This window comes from Siphateles boraxobius, unplaced genomic scaffold (assembly GCF_051911475.1).
Source record: "Siphateles boraxobius isolate OS27281-9 unplaced genomic scaffold, OSU_SipBor_1 204, whole genome shotgun sequence".
NCBI lineage: Eukaryota > Metazoa > Chordata > Actinopteri > Cypriniformes > Leuciscidae > Siphateles > Siphateles boraxobius.
Genome location: NW_027508816.1, coordinates 1606986 through 1629131, shown reverse-complemented (window position 1 = coordinate 1629131; position 22146 = coordinate 1606986). Strand labels below are relative to the sequence as shown.

At 39.6% G+C, this 22146-nt stretch overlaps 3 protein-coding genes across 5 annotated transcripts in view; 1 reads left to right on the top strand and 2 right to left on the bottom strand.

Annotated features, from left to right (window-relative positions):
* The window catches only part of ddx21 (DEAD (Asp-Glu-Ala-Asp) box helicase 21), a 32536-nt gene extending 31847 nt beyond the window's left edge, over positions 1 to 689 (top strand). For both annotated transcript variants that reach the window (XM_077237592.1, XM_077237593.1), the window contains exon 16: positions 261 to 689. In XM_077237592.1, coding sequence (XP_077093707.1) covers positions 261 to 524 — 264 coding nt within the window. In that variant the 3' untranslated portion in view covers positions 525 to 689. The remainder of the gene's footprint in view (positions 1 to 260) is intronic.
* The window catches only part of mpc1 (mitochondrial pyruvate carrier 1), a 320247-nt gene that overhangs the window by 271389 nt on the left and 26712 nt on the right, over positions 1 to 22146 (bottom strand). The window contains exon 5 of one of the 2 annotated variants that reach the window (XM_077237602.1): positions 19525 to 19535. The exons of the other annotated variant lie outside the window; for it this stretch is intronic. The gene's annotated coding sequence lies outside the window, so the exon portion shown is untranslated. Of the gene's footprint in view, positions 1 to 19524; positions 19536 to 22146 lie in introns of those variants that run through there. 2 annotated transcript variants of the gene reach the window in all.
* Positions 1588 to 8537, bottom strand: irf1a (interferon regulatory factor 1a). Its single transcript, XM_077237598.1, has 8 exons — positions 8285 to 8537; positions 7280 to 7379; positions 5477 to 5656; positions 4887 to 4970; positions 4686 to 4799; positions 3836 to 3888; positions 1999 to 2092; positions 1588 to 1866 (listed from the first exon to the last, which is right to left on the bottom strand). The coding sequence occupies exons 1-8, from the start codon at positions 8369 to 8371 to the stop codon at positions 1787 to 1789; spliced, it is 792 nt and encodes a 263-aa protein (XP_077093713.1). The 5' UTR covers positions 8372 to 8537; the 3' UTR covers positions 1588 to 1786.

The following is a 22146-nucleotide window of genomic DNA, read 5'->3' as shown; positions in this document are numbered from 1 at the left end:
ACGACATCACTTCCTGTCGGCCATCATAACTTCTGTTGGGTGCAATTCACAAGCTCTCCACTAGATGCCGCTAAAAATTACACACTGCACCTTTAAAACTGGTTCTGACTGGATGTCTTCACAAATCGTCCCCATCGAACATTTACGTCTAGATTTTATTCGTTGACAAATGTCTACAGATTTTCGTCATAGTTATTTTCATTTGTCTGTGAAAAATGTGGTTGTGACCGAAATGAACACTGTTGTCTGTGTGCGTGCAGGATAAATGGCAGGACGGCCGGCGCTGGCAGCTCTCCATCGCCACAGAGCTCCCCGAGATGGAGCAAAACACTCGTCTCACCGGCGAACGCACACCTGGAGGCTTCGGGGGATTCGGAGGAAGAGGAGGAGGACGAGGAAGAGGAGGAGGACGAGGAGGAAGAGGAGGACGATCCTTCGGCTCCAAGAGCAACAGCGGCTTCGGTGGGAAACGGGGACGAGGCGGCGCTCAGAAACGAAGTTTCAGCCGGGCATTTGATTACTGATGGGGGACTGTGATGGGCTGACTGACTGTCGTGTTTTTACTACCGTTTCATTCATATTCACTCTTTACTAGAGCGTTTCGACCCGTTAAATACGCTGATTGCTTTTACTGCAGTTGTGCTATTTATATGAGGAATTCCACTGATATTAAAGTGGTTGAAACTACACCGACTGTTGGTTTTTGTTTGTTTTGCTTACAAGGTGGTAAAAGTCACTGGTTTGTTTTCTTACATGGGCTTGAATGAAGTGTGACATTGCAAACCAATTTTTATTTCATTTTACTTGTAAGTCAAATTATACTGTAACATGATTCAAAACTGCAAACTCTGTGAATCATAATAGAAAAGAGAGAAAAGCCTTATTTTACAGTCAGTCCTATGGAAGCTTGTTTCCACTGTGGAAATAAGAATAAAAATACGTTTTTTTTGTTTTTTTTCGCAATTCTGACTATTTTTGAGTTTGTCTCAATCCTAAGGAATAAAAAGTCAAAATGAGATTAAAGGTCAGTTTTTGTTAGTCACCCTTTATTCAATTTTATCCTTTAAAACTCATCTTTGATCACCAAAATTACATATTTAAATGTTTTTTCCTTGAAACGTTTTTTCTTAATGCCTTAAAATATCTTGAATGTAACTAGACACCCTTGCCTCATTTAGTATGCGCGGTTCTATGAATATGCAAATGAGCCCCGCCTCCACTCACTCACTCACTCAGAGATCCACTGGTTGACGATCACACGTTGATCTGATTGGTTACAAGGTAGTTTGTGACGTCAGAAACACCAGCGATTTCAAAGCGTGTTTTTGACACTGTCTTTGGTTCACTGCAGTTTTAAGCAGAAAATACTCAGCAATGCTGTCGACTTATGAATTTATACAATGGTTTGTCTTAAATCTGATTAAAAACACATTTCAGTGTCAATGGAAACGAACTTTCGCACAGTTTCGCTTAACCAGCTTATCAAGGTCTTCAGGATTCGCTGCTAGACGCGCTGCAGGGCAGGATCGAACGTTTCATCACATTTTTGTTCTTTGTGTTTATTTGGGAATGAGGGCAAAATGCAAATTAATCCACAGAATGTACTTTATTTCAAGACTTGGAAAATAAAATGGCTAATATCTTCTCTGGGACCCTCGTGTCACTGATCAGTGACCCAACTGTAAACTCAGTATATTCAGGAAACATCTGACTCGTGTCCATTAATGAATGTGCATTTCCTTTAGCTGAAGAAGCGAGTGGTAAAGCATGAATCTGTGTGTGTTGATCAGTCGTACTGGCCGGATGAGGTATTGTGAATGTTACAGTCTGTCTGGAAGGAGTAACCGGAAAACTCCATCGTCTCACCTGAAAGCAGAGGCGGACACATGTGTCAGTGGCACATCTCCCACGTTAGATAATAAGAATGATCAAATGGTTTGTTTGGTGTGATCACTGAGTTCTCCAGTACAAGTTTAGGATGTGAAGGTGTTTTCTTACACAGGCATCCCATCCACATGGAGTTGGGTCTCCAGCCTCTGTCGCTCTCGTACGACGGACTCCAGTGATCCAAGTTCTTCAGGTGATCCACAATCTGCAGGAGAAAAGCACATGAGCTTTCCTCACTTACACTCAGCTAATGAGGTCTACCATCAACCAGACCCAAAAATAAATACAAAACCTGTGGATGTTGACAGAAAACAAGCTGACAAAAAGATATCTAATATTCGGTGGTGATATAGCATTATGAGAGATGTATTGGCTATTTAAAAAGCTGATTGTTTTTGACCTTGAACACCAAATTAACTAAAAGATTTTCAGCATAACACAAAAGAGCAGTTTTAAACCAGTTTGTGAAGACTATTAAAGGTTTTGTGTGGTTGTTGAAGTGTTTTGGGTGGTTGATGGATACAGATGCAGGAAAACCTTGACTGGGGAGGGATCCCAGAAATCAGGTTAAGCAACTTAACCAGGGTAAGTTAACTCGGAGTAAACCGATAAACTCAACTTAGAGTAAGTAGCCGTTGCAACTAAACGTTAGAAAACTGAGCCAGAAGTTTTCTGGCAGATTTTTGGAAATCAAAAATGTTTGAAGATTTTTGAAAATCTTTCAGTCTCTCGGACACACAGATGCATTGTGGTTTGGTGGTTAGGATATTTGAGTGTAAGATCCTGATGCTCCTCTGCAACATCTGTTTATGTTCATCAGACAGAAGCAAGGCTTCACCCTTTAAAGATTCGTGTAAGAGATCCTTAATCTTCGTCGTCCTGAGGTCTCTTTGTTAAACCATCAGCTGATGTTAAATCCACACTGTTACATTAGGATTATTTTAAATGCTTGTTTCCGCCAAAAAATAAAAAAGGTAATTGCGATTTTTTTTATCTCAGAATTGCGTTAAAAAGTCAAAATTGCGTGATATGAAGTCGCAATCGCGAGAAATAAACTAAACATTGTAACTTCTTTTCTCAGAATTGCATGTTTAAATCTCGCAATTCTGAATTAATAACAAGAAATAGGGAGATATAAACTTTGCGTGTTACAAAGTCGCATTTGAAAATAAAAAAGTCATAATTGTGACACAAAAATTCGCAATCATCTTTTAAAATTGTTGTATTCTGTGGCGGAAACAAGCCTCCATAGAATACAGCCACTGAAAAGTTTTCATAAACTACAAAAGTGGTGAACCGAAACTACAACGATTACAGGCCTCATTTATAAAATGTTCTGTAGAACCTGTCCTAAAAATGATCTTGACATTGTCAGATAAATGGTTTTAGATCTCACCCTTGTAATTAATGACATAAACATGTAAAAGAGCACCAGACAATGTCCAAATGCTTTACTTGAGAGCGGTGAGATTTCCAAAAACCTGCAGTTCTGCTTATTTCCACTTCAGTTACAGTTTTTATAAATGAGGCCCATTATTTATACTTTTCCATTTGTTCCAATAGCAAAATTAAGTTTCATAGGAAGCTTGTTTCCACCACAGAATAAAAAATAAAAAAGACAATTGTGACTTTATATCTTAATGTTCTGAGATAAAAATGTGCAATTATCTTTTAAAATGTTTTATTCTGTGGCAAAAACAAGCTTCCCCAGCATTCCCAAGAGGAAAAAAGTACTGAGAGATTGATTACGTTCGTCAGAAGAGAGAAAGATGACCAATATAATGCCAGGCTAATAAAACACAAAGCATATTATTATAAATGTACATAAGATTTTTTTTAAATGAAAGTGCAAAAGTTTTCACTGTGGAAACATCTGATCACAGCCTGTTAAAATGGTCCATGAAGACATTAAAAGATACTTTTGTTTGTGTTTATTAGTCCATCTCACCTTCAGCACTGCTTCTGTTTGCTCGTGCTCCTCTGTTCTGTTCATCTGCAGTCCTGCACAGGTAATCAGTCAATTTAACCCTACAGTCCTGTCCTCGTCTGGACAAGAGTTAAAGGGATAGTTCACCCAACAATGAAAATTCATTCAGTAATTACTCTCCCTCATGTTGTTCAACCCCGTAAGACCTTCGTTCATCTTCGCAACACAAATTAAGATATTTGTGATTAAATCTGAGAGCTGGATCACTCCTCCATAGGCTTCTGAGGGATTGAAACTTGTTCCCCGAAAAGTTTAAAGACATCGTTAAAATAGTCCAAGTGACTACAGTGGCTCAATCTTAAGTTTATCAAGCGACGAAAAACAAACAAAAATAACGACTTTATTTCCTCGAGTGAGTTCACTAGTGTAACAGCGCAGCGCAGCGCTTCTGTGTTGTACGTCACACGTAGGCTCACTATTGGCCGACGCTGGTCATGTGATGCGTGTGACGTACAACACAGAAGCGCTGCGCTGTTACACTAGTGAACTCACTCGAGGAAATAAAGTCGTTATTTTTGTTTGTTTTTCGCACAAAAAGAGTATTCTCGTCGCTTGATAAAATTAAGATTGAGCCACTGTAGTCACTTGGACTATTTTAACGATGTCTTTAATAACTTTTCTGGGCTGGCAAGTTTCAATCCCTTAGAAGCCTATGGAGGAGTGATCCAGCTCTCAGATTTCATCAAAAATATCTTAATTAGTGTTTGTAAGATGAATGAAGGTCTTACGGGGTTGAACAACATGAGGGAGAGTACTTACTGACAGAATTTACATTTTTGGGTGAACTATCCCTTTAAGACCAGTAGTGTACCCTGAGAGCAGTAGATGGCCGGTCTCTCCTCTTCAACACTCTTGGGAAGATCCTCTTTTCTCATCGCTTCTGCCGGGAAACCGCCTCGATCGTCTGAGAACTTCCAGAAGGCCTCTGAAGACACACGGGGAAGATACACATGTTCAGATGATTGTGGACGGAGGTTGGTGTTTGAGTTCGCCAGCTGTTATTGGTAAGTACCTGTAAATCTCTCCAGCGGTGTGTTCCTTTGTGTCTGTGGTGGAGGCGACGCTGCTTTACTATCGGTTTCCAAACACCGTAATGCTGAAGAGAAACACATTACATCACATGAGTTTATTTATGCATTAGTAAAACTGACCCAAATCCCATGACTTTCCCATGAATTCTGACTTTTTTCTCACAGTTGTGATATTTTTCTGGCAATTGCAAGTTTATATCTCGCAATTCTGACTTTTTTATCGCAATTGAATTCAGCCTTTTTTTATTGGATTTGCAAGTTCATCTTGCAATTCTGAATTTTTCCTTGCAATTGCAAGTTCATATCTCGCAATTGTGACTTTTTATCTCAGAATTGCGTGTTATAAAGTCAGAATTGCGACTTTCTGACTTTTCCCTCGCAATTGTAAGTTTATCTCGCAGTTCTGAGTTTCTTACAACTGCAATTCTGACTTTTTTTCCTCCATTTGATTCCGTGGCGGAAACAGGCTTCTATAATATTTGGATAAAAGCGTCCGTATTTAAAAAATTTAAATACATATACAAATGCATTTTTTCAAATAGTTATCCAGAAAGTTTATATGAGCAAATACCTTTGCGTCTCTTTATTGTTTTGCTGTGTGGAAGGAGAATATAAACTCTGAAAGCATTGTGGCCTTTCTTGATGCTTTTGTCTTGAAGCTCTTTGACGTCCGTCAGGGAATTGAGTGCGCATCGGAAGTTTGCTTTCCATGTCTTGGGATCGGGTTTGTCTATGCCAGGTTTGTATCTCCCTAAAAGCCATGAAAGGACAGCTGTTTGCATGATTGGCATCAGGCTGTCATGATCTACAGTACTAGTTCCTGAACAATTCAGTTGTATTCCTGGCCAAGTTGATTATTGCTTGCAGTATTTAACTTCTCTAAGAATATTTTGAGAAAGGAACCAATATTTACAGAGTGTTTGGTGAAAATGCATGCAGTTTACATTGTTGTAGACGTTGGCATTAAATAAGCTGATCTTGAAGGTTCACCTGTTCTCATCTCAATGTTAACAGTCTGAGAAGCTGATCAGAGGTACAGTCACCACAAAAAGTATCCAGACATGTATTGCAATTAAAAATGTATACATATTGTTGCATTATATATCAAAATATCAAAACAAGTCACATTTATTTTAAATCCAGCACCTTTTTAGTCAAACATTTCACAACATAAAGTGTGTTAGCTTATTAAAACATCAAGCAATAGATATATCAATACATATATTGGTCAATAAAAAGAGGACAAAAAGATAACATCTTGAATTAGATGATAGTTATTATGATTCTCTTCACATCGAGATTAGTCTGTTAAAAGTGACTCGGAAAAGTGAAGTTAACTCTGAGAAAAGCTCTGGTGCCACTTGGTTGGATAATCTAATGAAAAGACACTTTTTAGTGCCACTTTAGTGTCCAAATGCTTTTTGTGGCCGTCGTGTCGGGAATCAAATATTGTGCATGAGTTTCTAGTAGACTCGAAACATCAAGTGAGAAATTGCCCTACAGCAAATCTGCAGTCGCTCGGTTAAAACCTGGACAACTTTAACAGAGCTGGTGTCATTTGGTTACTAATGTTCAATGCATGCTGCTATGCATGTAAATAGCAGATTTTTAACAGTAAGCATTATTATTCTTCAAAAAATGTAACTATTATAATGAATGTTTTTTCGGCAATTTCCAAGTACACTAGGTTCCAAGTTTCCAAAAGAGGGTTTTTGTAGCAACACATTTTTGGTTCCCCAAAGAACATTTCAGTGGTCAGATCTTCAAAGAACCATGTTTTTCTCAGTGTGCAGAACATTTAAAAAATCTAAAGAACCTTTGGATACACTTTATTTTGATGGTCCACTTTAGACATTATACTAAGTAACCATACTTAAGTGGACCATCGGAAAAAAAACATTTTTCCACTATACACTTTTAAAAATAAAGGTTCTTTCTTGGCATTGATGGTTTCATAAAGAACCTTTAACATCCATGTAATCTTTCCATTCCATAAAAGGTTTTTTAGATTATTAAACTTTCTTCACACTAATAAAGTTCTCAAGTTATTTTAGGAACTGATCACTGAAATGATTTTTTGGGAACCAAAAATGGTTCTTCTATGGCATTGCAAATGAAAACCATCTTCTGGAACCTTAAAACTGTAAAGAAAGTTCTGTTGATATTAAAGTATCTCAATGGAACCACCAAATATCCAATAAAAGAGTATTGAACTAAAATGTAGAAAAAAAGAGGATATTTAAAGAAGAAAATCTTGTTGATGAAAGATTAGGCTGAGTTTTTCAAAGATATCAACATAATATGGAACATTTGTTTTAATGAAGCTACAGAGATTATTTTAACGTGCTGTAATCGGAGACGTCCGTCACTTTACCTGTGTGCATCGCCCAGTTTCGGAACAGAGTCGCGTCCTTCTCGATGTTCCAGCCGTGCCGGGCCGCATGTTTCCAGGGAATCTGGAAAACTCTGGCCGACTGCAGTGTAAAGAGAGCACAGAAATATCTACACTCTTAGAAAAACAAAAAGATTATAGAGCCCAACAGAACATTATCGAGCCTTTTCTTCAGATCTGTATAGTAAGGTATGTGATTTTGTTCAAATCTTTCCGGTAAATTAACTGTAAAAAAAAGTGTCAGCTGTGGTTGCCAGAAATGGACCGTAAAAAATACGGCAGGAACATTTTAGGTTTTATAGAGTTAACTTAAATTTGCAGTAACCCCTATTTAATTATCTGATATAATGTTAATTTACCAACCTATTAAAGTTTTAATATCTGTTTTGTACCAACACACAACAACTCTAATACACTGAGAGCCACAACCACCAATCACACTGGTGATGAGTCACATTATGAATCAAAGCTCATCACAAACAGCTTTTCCACAAGATGAGAAAGTGAAAGCTAATATAAAGAAGCTGATATTTCAGTGTCATTTATACCAACGCTAAACACCATCATGGTAACACACATAAAATTTAAAACATGCAGTAAACATTAATTTGACAACATTAAATGTAACGTAAAACCCTAATGTACATAACTGATTAGAAAAAACTTAGAAGAAACTTAGTTATTTCAACAAAAAATACATCAAATGTGAAGTGTCACGCAGGGAATTGTGGGAATGTCAGTTTAAGTTTTTTCACTGTAAATTAAACAATGACTTGTTCTTTTTCACTTCCACTTCCCGGTATTTTACTGTAAAATTACTTTAATGTACGTTTAGATCTATCACAGTTATTCACCATATATAGTATGAAAACTTTTTATTAACAGTTTTTCACCATAGCATTTTTACAGTCTTTTACCATTAAAATCACAATAATGTTTTACAGTGATATGAATTAAACCCTATCAGTGTCAAGCATCAGTTCTGACCTCGTCCAGCCACACGACTCCAGGATATCTGCCCGAATTGATCTGCTCCTCCAGCCACGGCCGTAAGCGCAGGCGTCCCTGATGCATCTTCAGTTCTGGCGTCACCGTGTTTCACTCCTGAATCCCCCAGATGTCCACTCAATGCAGTGATGAGCAGCACACAACTCACTGAAACACATCACTGACAGTCACATTAGCAACAGGAAACATCACACCTCACTCGCTCTGCTGGAGTCAAAAGTGAAATCTCAGCGTCCTTGTACCTGCGCAAACCGGTTTGGAGGGTTTCCTTCCAACCGCAGGATGATTTCTGTGGTATTGAGGGGCCGAACACAGTCACGCCTCGTCGATCCGACGCTTCTGATGTCAGTTACTCCACTGAAAACCTGCTATACATTAGTATTAGTCACAGAGTAATTATTACTGCAGGGACAAACAACTTAACAAAAGCACTGCAGAAGAACTAATTTAGCATCTTTGTGCAGCTCAATACTCTGAGATTTCTTATAGTGGCAGAATTTGCATAAAAGTAACACGTTAGATGCTTATCAGTCAGTCTCAGTAATGTGAGTCATTCTTTGCTTTGCCTAATTTCCTATGAACTTCATGCATCTCAGGAATTTTCTAATGAAACAATTATTGGTCTCGCTCTTGTCTTTTATAAAGATTTTTTTTATCCAATCTTCCAGAAAGCAAACAAACAGCTTTTCTTCAACCAATCAGAAGGCTGTACTTTGGTAGCAGATAAAAGGTAAAAACACTGTGAATCTGGACCAGCTCTGATTAGCCGTTTGATAATACAGTTCAATGATGAGATTAGCTCACATATTCTGTCACCGGCCACTTTATTAGGTACACCTGTTCAACTGCTGGTTAATGCAACTGTCTAATCAGCCAACCACAGGGCAGCAACTCAATACATTTAGGTATGTAGACATGAAGCATCAGAATGAGGAAGAAATGTGATTTAAGTGACTGAACGTGACATATGGATGAATGTTTCAGAAACCGCTGATCTACTGGGATTTTCCGGCACAACCATCTCTAGGGTTTGGAATGGTCTGAGAGAAAGAGGAAATATCCAGTGGGAGAAAATGCCTTGTTGATGCCAGAGGTCAGAGGAGAATGACCAGACTGGTTCAGCTGATAGAAAGGCAACAGTAACTCAAACTAGAATGTTCATTTCCTGAAGAAAATATAAGTTGGCAAAGATCGGAACTCAGTTGCTAGGGTGTTTCTAGGTGGTTGCTAGGGTGGCATAGGTGGTTGCTTGTGTGTTTCTAGACTGTTGCTAGGGTATACTGGATGGTTGTTTGGGTGTTTCTAGGTGGTTGCTAGGGTATTCTGAGTGGTTGCTTGGTTGTTCTGGGTGGTTGTTAGGGTTTTGCTAAGGTGTTGCTTTGCGGTTGATACGATACTTGGCGTAGTTGCTAGGTGGTTACTATGGTATTATGGGTGGTTTTTAGGGTGTTGCTAAGCATTTGCTAAATAGTTTTGAGTGGTTGCTATGGTCTTGCTCAGTGGTTGCTAGGATATCCTGGGTGGTTGCTTGGGTGTTGCTAGGTGGTTTGCTATGGTAACATCGGTGGTTGCTAGGGTGTTGCTAAGCTGTTGTTAAGATTTTCTGGGTGGTTGCTAGGGTGTTGTTTGGTTGTTTCTAAGGTGTTCTGTGTGTTTGTTTGGGGGTTGCTAAGGTATTCGGGCTGGTTGCTGGGGCATTGCTAGGCAGTTGCTAGGGTGCTCTGGGTGGTTGCAAAGGTGTTGCTAGGCAGTTGGTAGTTGTCACAGATGGTTACTGTGGAGTTTTTATAGAGTTTTTAGCATGTTCTTAGCCTAAATTTAACACTAAGCTAATTACTGCTAGCATGTGTAGCATGTTGGAAGTCCAGTTTGCTAGAATTAGTCAAAAGAGCGTAAAAAGAGTAAAAGGGGGTCCAACCTGCAACTAGCAAGACGTACCTAATAACGTGGCCGTGAGTGTGTGTATCAAGCGAACACCTGAATGTATATCTGCACTGAAATGGCCTAATAATAACAGAAACAGATATGAATTCTGATCCAAGGGTTTATATGCCAACACATACACACAACATTGAACATTATAATATCCGCTTTTGGAACATTTTCAGTGTTCAAAAACACTAATGTTTGAGTCTTTTCTGTAGCTCTGGTAGAATATCTCAACCTTCAGCCTTTTCCTCCTTTACTTCAGTGTAAATCTGGTTTGGAATGACATCATTCATCCGTGTCGGCTTATGTTTACTCAGACCTGCATCATTAAACACAAGGCATCATCCCTATTACACGAGTGATAAACATGTAATCCTATAGGGAAACAGCAGCAGAACGTGCCAGGACAATAACTGAGAAGGAACCAAAGAAATCACAGATTATATACACACAAGATGACAAACAAATGAAACCAAACACAGGTGAAACTAATGGGTAACCAAGGAGACAAACACAAAAAGTAAAAACAACAATAGGAACAAAATAAATTATGGAATGTTCTCTAAATGTTTAAAACGTCCAGTTTTACAAAAAACATTGTTATATATATGTATACAGTATATCCTAATCCCAGACAACAACATAGTGTCGGTCCAGATCCGGCCCACATGTGGGCCGTGTGGATTCCAGATGTACCAGATGTGGGCCGGATCTTGGCCGACACTGTTGCTCTTTTTGTGGTTAAATGAACATTAAGAAAACATTCAATTTTATAATTCTTCAAACATAATGGAAAACGTTCTGAAACAAGCAGTAACATTTAAAAAACATTAGATGGACGTCCAACTAAAAGTTTTCCGGGAAAAAAACAAACATTGTATGAATAATGTTTGTGTGCTAAATGTTGTGTTGGCTTAAAATGTTATGCTGGGTTAATATGATCTGCCACTAGGAGTGGCTCCCAGAACTAGACAGTAGTCTGCAATAATTTTACAGACTGGTCTAAAGTCGAATAATACTGAAATTATATTTATTATTATTATTATTATTTACAGTATTAGTATTGTTAATATTACTACTGCTATACTACTACTGCCACTTCTGTCAGGACCACTATCGTCAAAGAACGTATTCCTATAGATAGAGGATCAGCTGAGAGTCACTGATGAGAGCTTGACTAACGTGACCGGCCAGAACTGATGATACGCTTGATTATTATTATTACTAATGTTACTACAAATATTATTATTATTATGATTGTTTCAAATAGTCTAGATATCTATTAATCACTACAAATATATATATATATAATAAAAAATATATATATTACACTGGAATAACCTATTCATTCAAATTATTACTCTATCTGTATACACTATCTATATATTTAGATGTTTTTTTTCAGGGTTTTGGGGTTTTTTCTCCCCTCTCTGTGTACTAGTGTGCATATGTCATTTGTCTATTACTTTGTATATGCAACTATGTCTTGTTAATAAAAAAAATAATAAAAAATGCTCTGCCACTAGGGGTCGCTGTTTTCCTGGAGTGTTGAGCTACTGCACTCGTTACTGCTGCGTTTTCTTTTATTAGTACTAATGTAAGATACAACACTAAGGTTTGAGAGCATACTTAAAGACCAGATAACTGTCACTGAACGTTCTTTTACTGTTACTGTAAGAACGTGTGCTCATGTCTCTGCCAGACCGTTCCCTGTCTCTGCTGGTGTAGTTCCCCTGTCGACCACCAGAGGCCCTCAGTTTAACTCTGTTTAACTCTCTCAGTTTAACTCTGTTTAACTCTCTCAGTTTAACTCTCTCAGTTTAACTCTCTCAGTTTAACTGTTTGTTTATGATGTCCTTATGTCTCTTCAGTCTGCAGCTTTATGTCAGTTGTAATGTAATGAAAGGCCCGCTGGTCGAGACTACTGCTACCTTTTAAACATGTCTTTCCCCTCATCATCTTGTAGTTATTTTTTGTTTGTTTGTTTGCTTCTGCTGACCTCTGCCTGTGTGTTGGACGTTGTTCTGACCTGTTCAGGATCCTGAGTGTCTTATTCAGTGGATTATCTGATAAACACTGATCTAACATCTGGGAACAAATAAATGACTCTCCGATATCAAATAAATGCACTGACTGCTGGATTTTGTTTCGATGTTGCACACATACACACACTATATGCATTGGAAAGTGTGTAGGCGATTCCTCATGCTTATTGGCATTATGAAGTAATTCATAATAAATTTGGTTTTAATGAGAATCTCTGTGAATTTTGCTTTAAATTTCAGAAATCATGTTAGAATATTTTCACATGAGAACACACACACACACACACACATACACACACACACACACACACACACTCTCTCTCTCTCTCTCTCTCTCTCTCTCTCTCTCTCTCACTCACTCTGGGATCAGTGTGTGTTTTTTTCAAGAAGAATAAAAGTTAAACTCACATCCTCAAAAATCAAGTCATAAAATATTTTTAACACGCAAAACCATGCAGCCCTCCTGACCATCATTGCCTGTCCCTGATCTATAAGACCATATTTTTAGTGTTTGTCTTACATAGTGTTCTTTTTTTTTAACAATATCTTATATCTAAATTCTAATATCTTTGTGTAAAAAGTTAGTTTTAAGTGGAGTTGAATATAAAGTACTTCAGTTTTATACTTAAATACAGAGTAAATGTATTTTGTTACATTCCACCACTGGTTATTTGGTAAATTAAACTAACAACATTTATTGTCACAATATTAACAATTTTTTTCTAACTACATCTGCGTCTCAATGACAGATTGAAGTTACATTCAACTGCCTAAAAACAAAACAGGGCTAAAAACCTGCTAAATATGTTCACCACGGTCCATTTATGTGCATAATAAAGAGAATAAACTTTATAAAATCACATGTCGGTAACATTTACATTTTTAGATTTTCATTTATTCATTTAGTAGACGCTTTTATCCAAAGCAACTTACAAATGAGAACAATAGAAGCAGTTAAACTAACAATAGGACAACAATATGCAAGTGCTATGACCCTTCCCAGTTTAATCTAATGCAGTACATGTACTTTATATATATATATATATATATATATATATATATATATATATATATATATATATATATATTTGTTATATAAATATATATTGAATAGAATGGAAGAGAAAGTTTTAGTATTAATGGATCAAGTGTTACCGAAAAAGATGTGTCTTTAGCTGTTTCTTGAAAACGGCCACGGACTCTCAGCTTGGGTTGAGTTAGCAGATCTCCAGCAGGAACAGTCCCGGTGAAGGTGTGTGAAAGAGATTCTGTGCCTCTATGAGATGATTCACCACAAGACCACGTTCACTTGCAGAACACAAGTTTCTGGAGGGCATGTAAGTCAGTAATGAGTTTAGGTGTAGAGGAGCAGAGCCAGTGGTTGATCTGTAGCCAAACGTCAGTGACTTAAATTTGATGCGAGCAGCTGTTGGCAACCAGTGCAGGGTTATGAGGAGTGACATGATGATCACAGTGATGGGAAAAAACATGTTTCTGAATGACATATCCTAGTGAAGTCATGTAGATGGAGAAGAGAAGTGGTCCCAGCACTGAGCCCTGAGGCACTCCAGTATATAGATGTTGGGTATTAGACACCTCACCCCTCCACAACACCCTGAAGTACCTGCTGAGAGGTAAGACCTGAACCATTGGAGTGCAGTTCCCGCGATGCCCTTCAGCTTTAGGATTGACAGGAGGATCTGGTGGTTATCCAGCAGGATGAGAACTGATGATTTGGAAGCTGCTCTTGCCAGTCTCAGAGCTTCAATAACCGAGAGCTGGGAAATCTCAGTTGAGTGTCCGCTTTTGAAACCAGACTGATTGTTGTCTAAGAGGTTTTTCTGTGTAAGAAAGGAGGAGATCTGGTTGAAAACAACTCATTCAAGTGTTTTCGCGACAAATGGAAGAAGAGATACCGGTCTGTAACTTGCTAGATGTGCTGGATTTAGATTGGGTTTCTTAAGCAGTGGGGTTACCCGAGCCTGCTTAAAAGCTGTGGGAAAGGTACCAGTGTGAAGAGAGGTGTTTATGATGTGCGTGAGTGTGGGTACAACTGAGGAAGAAATGGCTTGAAGAAGATTAGTGGGGATAGGATCAAGCGGACAGGTGGTAGGGCGATTGGAAAGGAGGAGTTTAGAGACTTCTGCCTCTGAAAGTAGAGAGAAGGAGGGTAGAATGTGTGCGTTTGCTGGTAAAAAGTGTGTGTCAGTTTGTGGATTGGTAAATTGGCCACTGATGGTGGTTGTTTTTTCTATGAAGAATGTGGCAAAATCGTCAGCTGTTAGGGTTGATGAAGGAGGATGAGGGTTAAGAAGAGAGGAGAAGGTTTTGAAAAGCATGCGAGAGTCAGAAGAATTGATCATTTTGTTGTGATAGTAAGCCATTTTAGCAGTAGAGATATTAGCAGAGAAGGACGAGCGGAGGGACTGATAACATAAAAGTCAACATTTGAACCGCTTTGTATATATATATATATATAGTATTTTTTCATTTGTATCATACAATAGATTATTAGAGTAGAGCCCAAAATAACACAACAAACAGCTTTCAATCACAGTGTGCAGGAGGTGTGTCGTTGTGTTGATGTTAGTCTCTGATTAACCTTGGGGTGAATAAACCAGACATTTTCACTTGTAGTTATTATGGCTTTCAGAAGCTCGGCTTGGAGTTTAGAAGCAGAAAGACTTTCTCAACAGTGCAAAATCCAGGAGTCCATGGAAATGGACTCTAAGAAGAAATCCATATATCAGTGATACATAACTTGATGTTTTATTGGCCTTATAATAAATCCAGTATAAGTATGAGTGTCGATGCACAAGTTTATAAGTTCATAAACACAGATAAAACTACACAGTGTGCATAACTGCTTATAGGAAGTTATGTTTTTCATTATTCTTTTTACTGTTGAAGAGATGCAATGAAAAATGACTAACGTGTGTTTTGTGTCCATTAGAGATCCAAAGATTTCATGTCAACACTTAGCTGTGGATTTCATGCTTCAGCCTGTGATTTTGTACTCAATATGCCTGAATTTAATGTGTTTCCCACATTATATCTGAAAATTATTATTATACTTAGAAATTGTTACGATTGGAACAGGAAACATTTACTTGGAAATGTGATCAGACTTACAGTAGAAAGCAATCATGGACACTATAAAAAAGGATTACTTTTTATGCTGTTCACTTTATACAACACATTTTGATTGAACACCATTATATGAGGCTTCATGTTGAGTTGAAACTGTTACTCTTTGGCTTTTTACAGTGTTTTCATTTTGTAAGAATGTTCCATTCAAGCAGCTTGAACAAAAAGCTTAATTCTACAAACTTACCTTTGGTAACACATTATTTTGATAGTCCCCTTTAGACATTTTACTGACTACAAGTAACTTTACAACAACATGTTAACTTATTCTACTAACCCGAACCTAGCAGTCTACTAATAATCCAATGAGAGTTAGTTGAGATCTAGATGCAAAGTTACTGTAGTTTGTAGAATGTCTAAAGTAGAGCATCGAAATAAAGTGTAACCAAACTTAATAGACTTTTATATTTTCCATTGAAAATTTCTAATAGGGCTGTAGGTTTATCATAATAACAGCTATTTTGATGTGTATTACACCACATTCTCCCCATATTTTAATAATTATTTACTATTACCCTTTTCCCTGCCATAGACAGAATTTTCCGACTTTCCCTGTTTTTACTGTTAAACGATAGGGGGCGCTATTACACATCACCTGAAAGAGTACTGAATCTCCTGATCAAAACACAGGTGAAGAAGAAGCAGAAATAAGCAATTGAAGCATTGCTGACGCACATGTGAATTATAAACCAATCAACAAAAACGTCGACCCAGGATGAGCTGCAGGACTGTGAAGCTGTTGATGGACTCTATCTACTCCATCTGAGTTTTGGTCATCGTTTTGAATCTAATCTGGATGTAGTCTTTGACCAAAACATGTTTTTTCAGCTTTTTACTCAAATGTTGCTTGTTTAATGAAACTTCCCCACATTGAAGTGTTGATAAAAAAGAATGCATGAAGCTAAAATAAAATGTGTGTCTTTGTTTAAAAGCAGAGGCTCTGTTCTTTCTTTTGATATATTGCATATCCAGATATTCATTCAATATATTCTGGGGGCTATGAAACTTTTGTGAATATGATAAACAACGCTGGTGGTGAAAGAGTTAATGTGTTGTGAACTTCCCGGCCACTGTAAACTCTGTGCAAGTTTTCTAGATCAGTCTTTTAGATGCTACAGAACAGGTATATGATCATTCTTATCCTGACCGAATTAATACTGTGAAAAATGTATATTATAAAGATGTTTTTGGAAAATATTTAGTTCCTATTATGTTGCATTATTGCACTTCTCGGCCACTGTAGATTCCGTAGAGTTTTTCTAGAGGAACTCGCTTAAAAGTAAAGCTTCTTTATTGGCATTGATGGTTCCATGAAAAACCTTTAAAGATGACAAATTATGCCCCTTTTCACAAGATGTAAAATAAATCTCTGATGTCCCCATAATGTGTCTGTGAAATTTCAGCTCAAAATACTCCACAGATAATTTTTTACAGCTTGTTAAAATGGACACTTTTCGGGTTTGAGCAAAAAAGCCGAGTTTTTGTGTGTGTCCCTTTAAATGCAAATGAGCTGCTGCTCTGCCCCCGTTCAGAAGAGAGTGGAGCCTTTACACGAGCTTCAGAAACTCCAGCAATAACAAAACAGGCCAATCTCACTCATCCAAAATCTGAGAAATAACCAGTAGCTGTAGCCAGGCTCCATCACCACTTAATCACAAAGATCGCTGTCATCTGCACTTCATCTGCTCATCATCACAAACACATTTAAGCACACACCTCACTCTGGCACTTTATCTGGTCTCGTTTATGAGCAAGAACTCACCTACCCGTCTGCACTTATCTCCTAATAAGTGTATGAAACGTCTATTCATCTCCCATCCAGTTTCCCCAAGTTTCCATCGTCTTCCTGGTCTCATCGTCTTTTCCCTCGTCCAGCCTCTACTCACCTCTCTTCCAGCATTGGTGTGTGCTTCCACCATTTACCTCCTGGTCGTCCGCATTCTACTAAACCATCTGCAATGGAAAGAACTGTCAGTATCTCCATTTACCATTTCTCAAAGACATTCTCATTTACTTGCACCCGCTGGTGCTCACAACCGCCTGATATTAAAAAATCTGTTTCTCACCTCTATCAATCTTTTTGTGAGTCTCTATTCCGTAACAGAAGACCAGACCCACACGACCACTTTCAGGATCCACTTCCACATCACCCATCACCAACACTTGACCTCCAGTCCCGTGGCCAATTCAGCGGCCTACTCTGGCTCGGCGGAGGATTGCGACGGGTTTCTTCTTCAGTGATCGCTGGCCCTGGAGATGCAGTCTGATCACTTCCCCACTGTAAGAGCGAACGTCGCATTCATAATCTCCCTTCTGACGGGGCGAGCGCTCCACTTCCTATAACACCTGATGTACTTGTTACATCATAAAAAGAACAGCATCTACGCTAATTTTAGTCTTTCTGTTTATTCCGAGGTTTACTGTAATCAGCCGGACCCGGGCCGTATCCACTCTCCTCCTGTGAAGGCCTCATCGACACGACAGCCTTCGGCACTGATCCTCAACAAACTCTCCACACGCGCGTGATGACTCCGATCTTCAACCAGATGAACTGCATAATATAATGTTCCGATCCAATCTGACTTCTGACCTGTAATGCTGCCTGAATCATAATCACACACTGTTCGTTCATTGGGCAGAGGAGAACTGAGCGACTGAGCCTGGGTTCTCCCAAGGTTTTTTTTCTCCATTCTGTCACTGATGGAGTTTTGGTTCCTTGCCACTGTCGCCTTTCTTTGCCTTTGTCGCCATTGGCTTTTGGCTTGCTTAGTTGGGGACATTTAATTTTATATTTAACAATATTATTACAACATTATTTTCCTGTCATTACTGTAAAGCTGCTTTGAAACAATCTGCATTGTAAAAAGTGCTATATAAATAAAGGTAAAAAAAAAACTGGGCTCAAACCTTCTGGAACCAAAGTACGACTGTCACACAGTCCCTGAGTAACTTCACATCTCACTTCCGTGACGTTTTTGGAATTCCAGATGGCAATTCTGTAATCAGTGAGCAATATTGCCATCTGAAGCAAGAGAAAAATTCTGTTTCTGATTTTACCCTCAAGTTCCGACCCTAGCAGCGGCCAGTGGATGGAATGAGCGCTCGCTCCTCACCACATATGGGCAGGGATTGAATCCTCGACTACATCTCGCTGCAAACGAGGATGCCATGGGTCTAGAACAGTTCATTCATCTCGCCATCCGTACCAATCGTCGTATGCAGCCCTGCCTGGAAGACCTACAGGACCAGCCTTCGCTTTCCCTGCCCTGCCAACCAGACTATACCAGCTCTCCAGATCCAGTCCCCATGCAAGTAGATATCACTTGCCTCACCTTTACTGAGCGGCAGAGGAGGCTGACCCAGGGTGGTGCTTAAACTGTAGCGCTGGTGGACATATAATTTCAGCCTGTCCCATTCGTCCACCGCGTTCTATGGTGAGTATCATCCATTCTTCATCAGTTAACAGGAAACCTCTCACTACTGAAGTCATACTTACTGTCTCGTGTATTTCTCTGTCCGTACATGCCCTTCTCGAATCTGGGTCAGCTGGAAACTTCATCTCAGATTTCCTCTGCTGCCAGCTCAACCTCAAGAAGAGGCCCACCGAAACCCATTATCAAGTCCACTCGATAATTGGCAATCCTCTCAACAAGAAGAATGTGCGATTCTCTGTGGGACCTATCCAAATGCAAGTGGGACAGTTACACATCAAATCCATCTCCTTCCTGGTTCTTGAAAATTCCACCACAGGTATAGTCTTAGGGCGCCCGTGGTTAGTGCAACATGATCCCAATCTCTCCTGGATAACAGGAGAAGTCCTGAAGTGGGGCGATAGTTGCTTTCCAGGATGCTTTCCACATCTTCCTCAACCTGTGATTCCCCTTCCAATCAACTCCACCTCCATCGAGAGCCGTGTACAACAGCAGTCTCTCGACATTCCAGTCTGCAACTTCAGTGAAGTGTTCAGTCCCAAACGGGCATTGTCGTTGCCACCACACCGGCCATGTGACCATCGACCTTCTTCCGGATGAGTCAGTGCCCCACGGTAAAATATATCCCCCTTATCTCTTCCAGAACAGAAGGCCATGGAGGAGTACGTTGAAGAGGCTCTCCAACAGGGTTACATCTGCCCTTCCACTTCCCCTGCTGCTTCAAGCTTTTTCTTTGTGGCAAAGAAGGATGGAGGCTTGCGGCCCTGTACTGATTACAGAGCACTCAACCTCATCATCGTCACATTCCGATACCCACTTCCTCTCGTCCCAGCAGCCCTGGAACAACTTTGTGGAGCAGTCGTGTTCACCAAGTTGGACCTCCGCAGCGCGTATATCGTCATCCGCATACGTGAGGGGGACGAATGGAAGACAGCCTTTGTGACCCCTACTGGTCACTACGAATACCTTGTCATGCCGTGCGGTTTGGTAAACGCCCCCTCCGTATTCCAGGACTTCATGCACGAGTTCCTCTATCGAACCGTGATCGTCTACATTGATGATATTCTGATCTGTTCCTGGAGCCTGGCCAAACATCGCCAACACATTGCCGAGGTCCTCTTACGCCTCCTAATATCTCTGAGATGCCAAACGACTCAACCCCAGACAGGCAAGATTGCACACAGTAGCGAGTGCAGCCTTACGGAGAACCTCAGGAAGAGTTTAACGTTCAGATGCTCCTGGACGTTTCTGAATGGTTAGTGTAGACATTTATGTAGTTGTTGTGGAGTTACATTGATTTATCTCATCATCATCATCATCATCATGTTTAACTTTTACATAACTGTACACAGTTCCTGAGGTGTTCAGAAGACAGCGGTTTTGGTCAATATTGTTCAGTGCTCAACGACAGAACAGTATCATGCTTTGCTGTCGCTTTATGAAACAAAATGTCGGCTGGTGTTTGTGAACGTGCAGATTAAGGGCCGGTAATATTATTCTAAGATCCTCTTTCTACATCAGAAGGAGAGCGGCTTATTTTTTGACATGCTTGCAGAGAAAGACTCACCAAAACAAAGTTACTGGGTTTCACTTTTCATGTTTTCTGGGTTGGTAGAAGCACCGGGACCCGATTATAGCACTTACACACGGAAAAAGTCAGATTTTCCCTTTAACATCCAAGTCTTTCCGTTGCTCAAAAGGTTCTTTAAATCTAATTAGATTTTTAAAATTGTAAGAAAAAAAGGTTCTTTTAAGAACTGATCACTAAAAGGTTCTTCATGGAACCACATATGGTTTTTCTATGGCATGGTATCACTCCTGAAATGCAGGAGTTCAGTAAAGCTGCATTCACACTACAAGCGACTTTGTTGCTGCATGTCACCAGTGGCTGGCGGTGAGGTCGCTAGTGCGGTGAGGTCGCGTTCCCACTACTGGTTACCTAGTAATGTTTGTGAGTCACATTCACGATGTAACTCCATGTTGTAGACAACAAATCCGTTTTCTTTAATTAATCCTGTATTTCCTAACACAAGAATAACACAACAAGTACTCAAATTCAATTTATTTTCCGGGTAAATTTTCTGGTCCCGCTTCGGATGCCACAATGCCATCAAGCGGTATGTCTGGTCGTAATCAGTCCTTCATTGACCAATCAGCGTTCATTAGCAGAATGCTAGCGTGTAATGGGCAACAACAGCTCAACCTGTAAGAAATCGAAAGGACATAAGCACTCGTTCATTCAACTTTTGACCTGTAACCCATGTTGAACTTGCAAAACCTACAATCAAATCTGAGAGTTCTCAACGGCAATCGGGTGAAAGAGACAAATTTAGCCGTCTAGCCCCATAGACTCCCATTCATTTTGCACTCAGACGATCGCCCCCAGTGGAACTCTGGTGGAACTACAACCAAAATTCTGTACAATAGGACTTAACAGGGAGTGGCCAGGCTCTCCGCAGATGGCTCGGACATGCCCCACCCGGTCGCCAACGGTCACTGTCGCTCGTGTCGCCGCTCTCCATTGAAATGAATGGTATCGTGTCGCTTTGCCGCTTGCAGTGTGAACGCAGCTTAAGAAGGAGAATCAGCTGATCTGTGAGTGAACACCAACATCCAGGAAGTTCTGGCTTTATTCATCCTTCAGTTTCAGGGTGGAGGAGAGTCACACACACACACACACACACACACACACACACACACACACACACACACACACACACACAAACACACACACACTCTGTCATCTGACGCTCATCCGTGATTTACCCCAGCGTTCCTGATCCCAACTCTCCATCAGCACTAATAATGTTAGTATCACACAGCTGAGAAATCATGATTATTATATAACTGATGTAAATATACAGCTGTGTGTTTATCAGAGGAGAACTTTATCTGTTCGCTGTGTGATAAAGTGTTGTGCGTCAGATTGTATTAGTTATAAAACTCATCTTCTCCACCCTTGGATTCGGCCCAGTTCATGTGTGTTTGAGATCAATTCAAGACAGAGTCTACAATGAGGATTCAGTCTATTATTCAGTAGTCATATGGTATTTTCCATATTAAATTATCCGTGTGTGTGTGTGTGTGTGTGTGTGTGTGTGTGTGTGTGTGTGTGTGTGTGTGTGTGTGTGTGTGTGTGTGTGTGTGTGTGTGTGTGTGTGTGTGTGTGTGTGTGTGTCTGTGTGTGTGTGTGTGTGTGTGTGTGTGTGTGTGTGTGAATATGAATCCTGTTCCTGATAAATGCCGTTTTGTAATGAGCGTTTCAAAAGACAGAGAAATAGCTGATTAA

Excerpts from the sequence above, each read along its gene's own strand:
- irf1a (XM_077237598.1), bottom strand. The coding sequence starts at position 8,371 with ATGCATCAGGGACGCCTGCGCTTACGGCCGTGGCTGGAGGAGCAGATC. Across the intron at positions 7,380-8,284 it reads GAGTCGTGTGGCTGGACGAG|TCGGCCAGAGTTTTCCAGAT; the intron begins GTCAGAACTGAT and ends TTTACACTGCAG. Across the intron at positions 2,093-3,835 it reads AAACAGAAGCAGTGCTGAAG|ATTGTGGATCACCTGAAGAA; the intron begins GTGAGATGGACT and ends TTTCTCCTGCAG.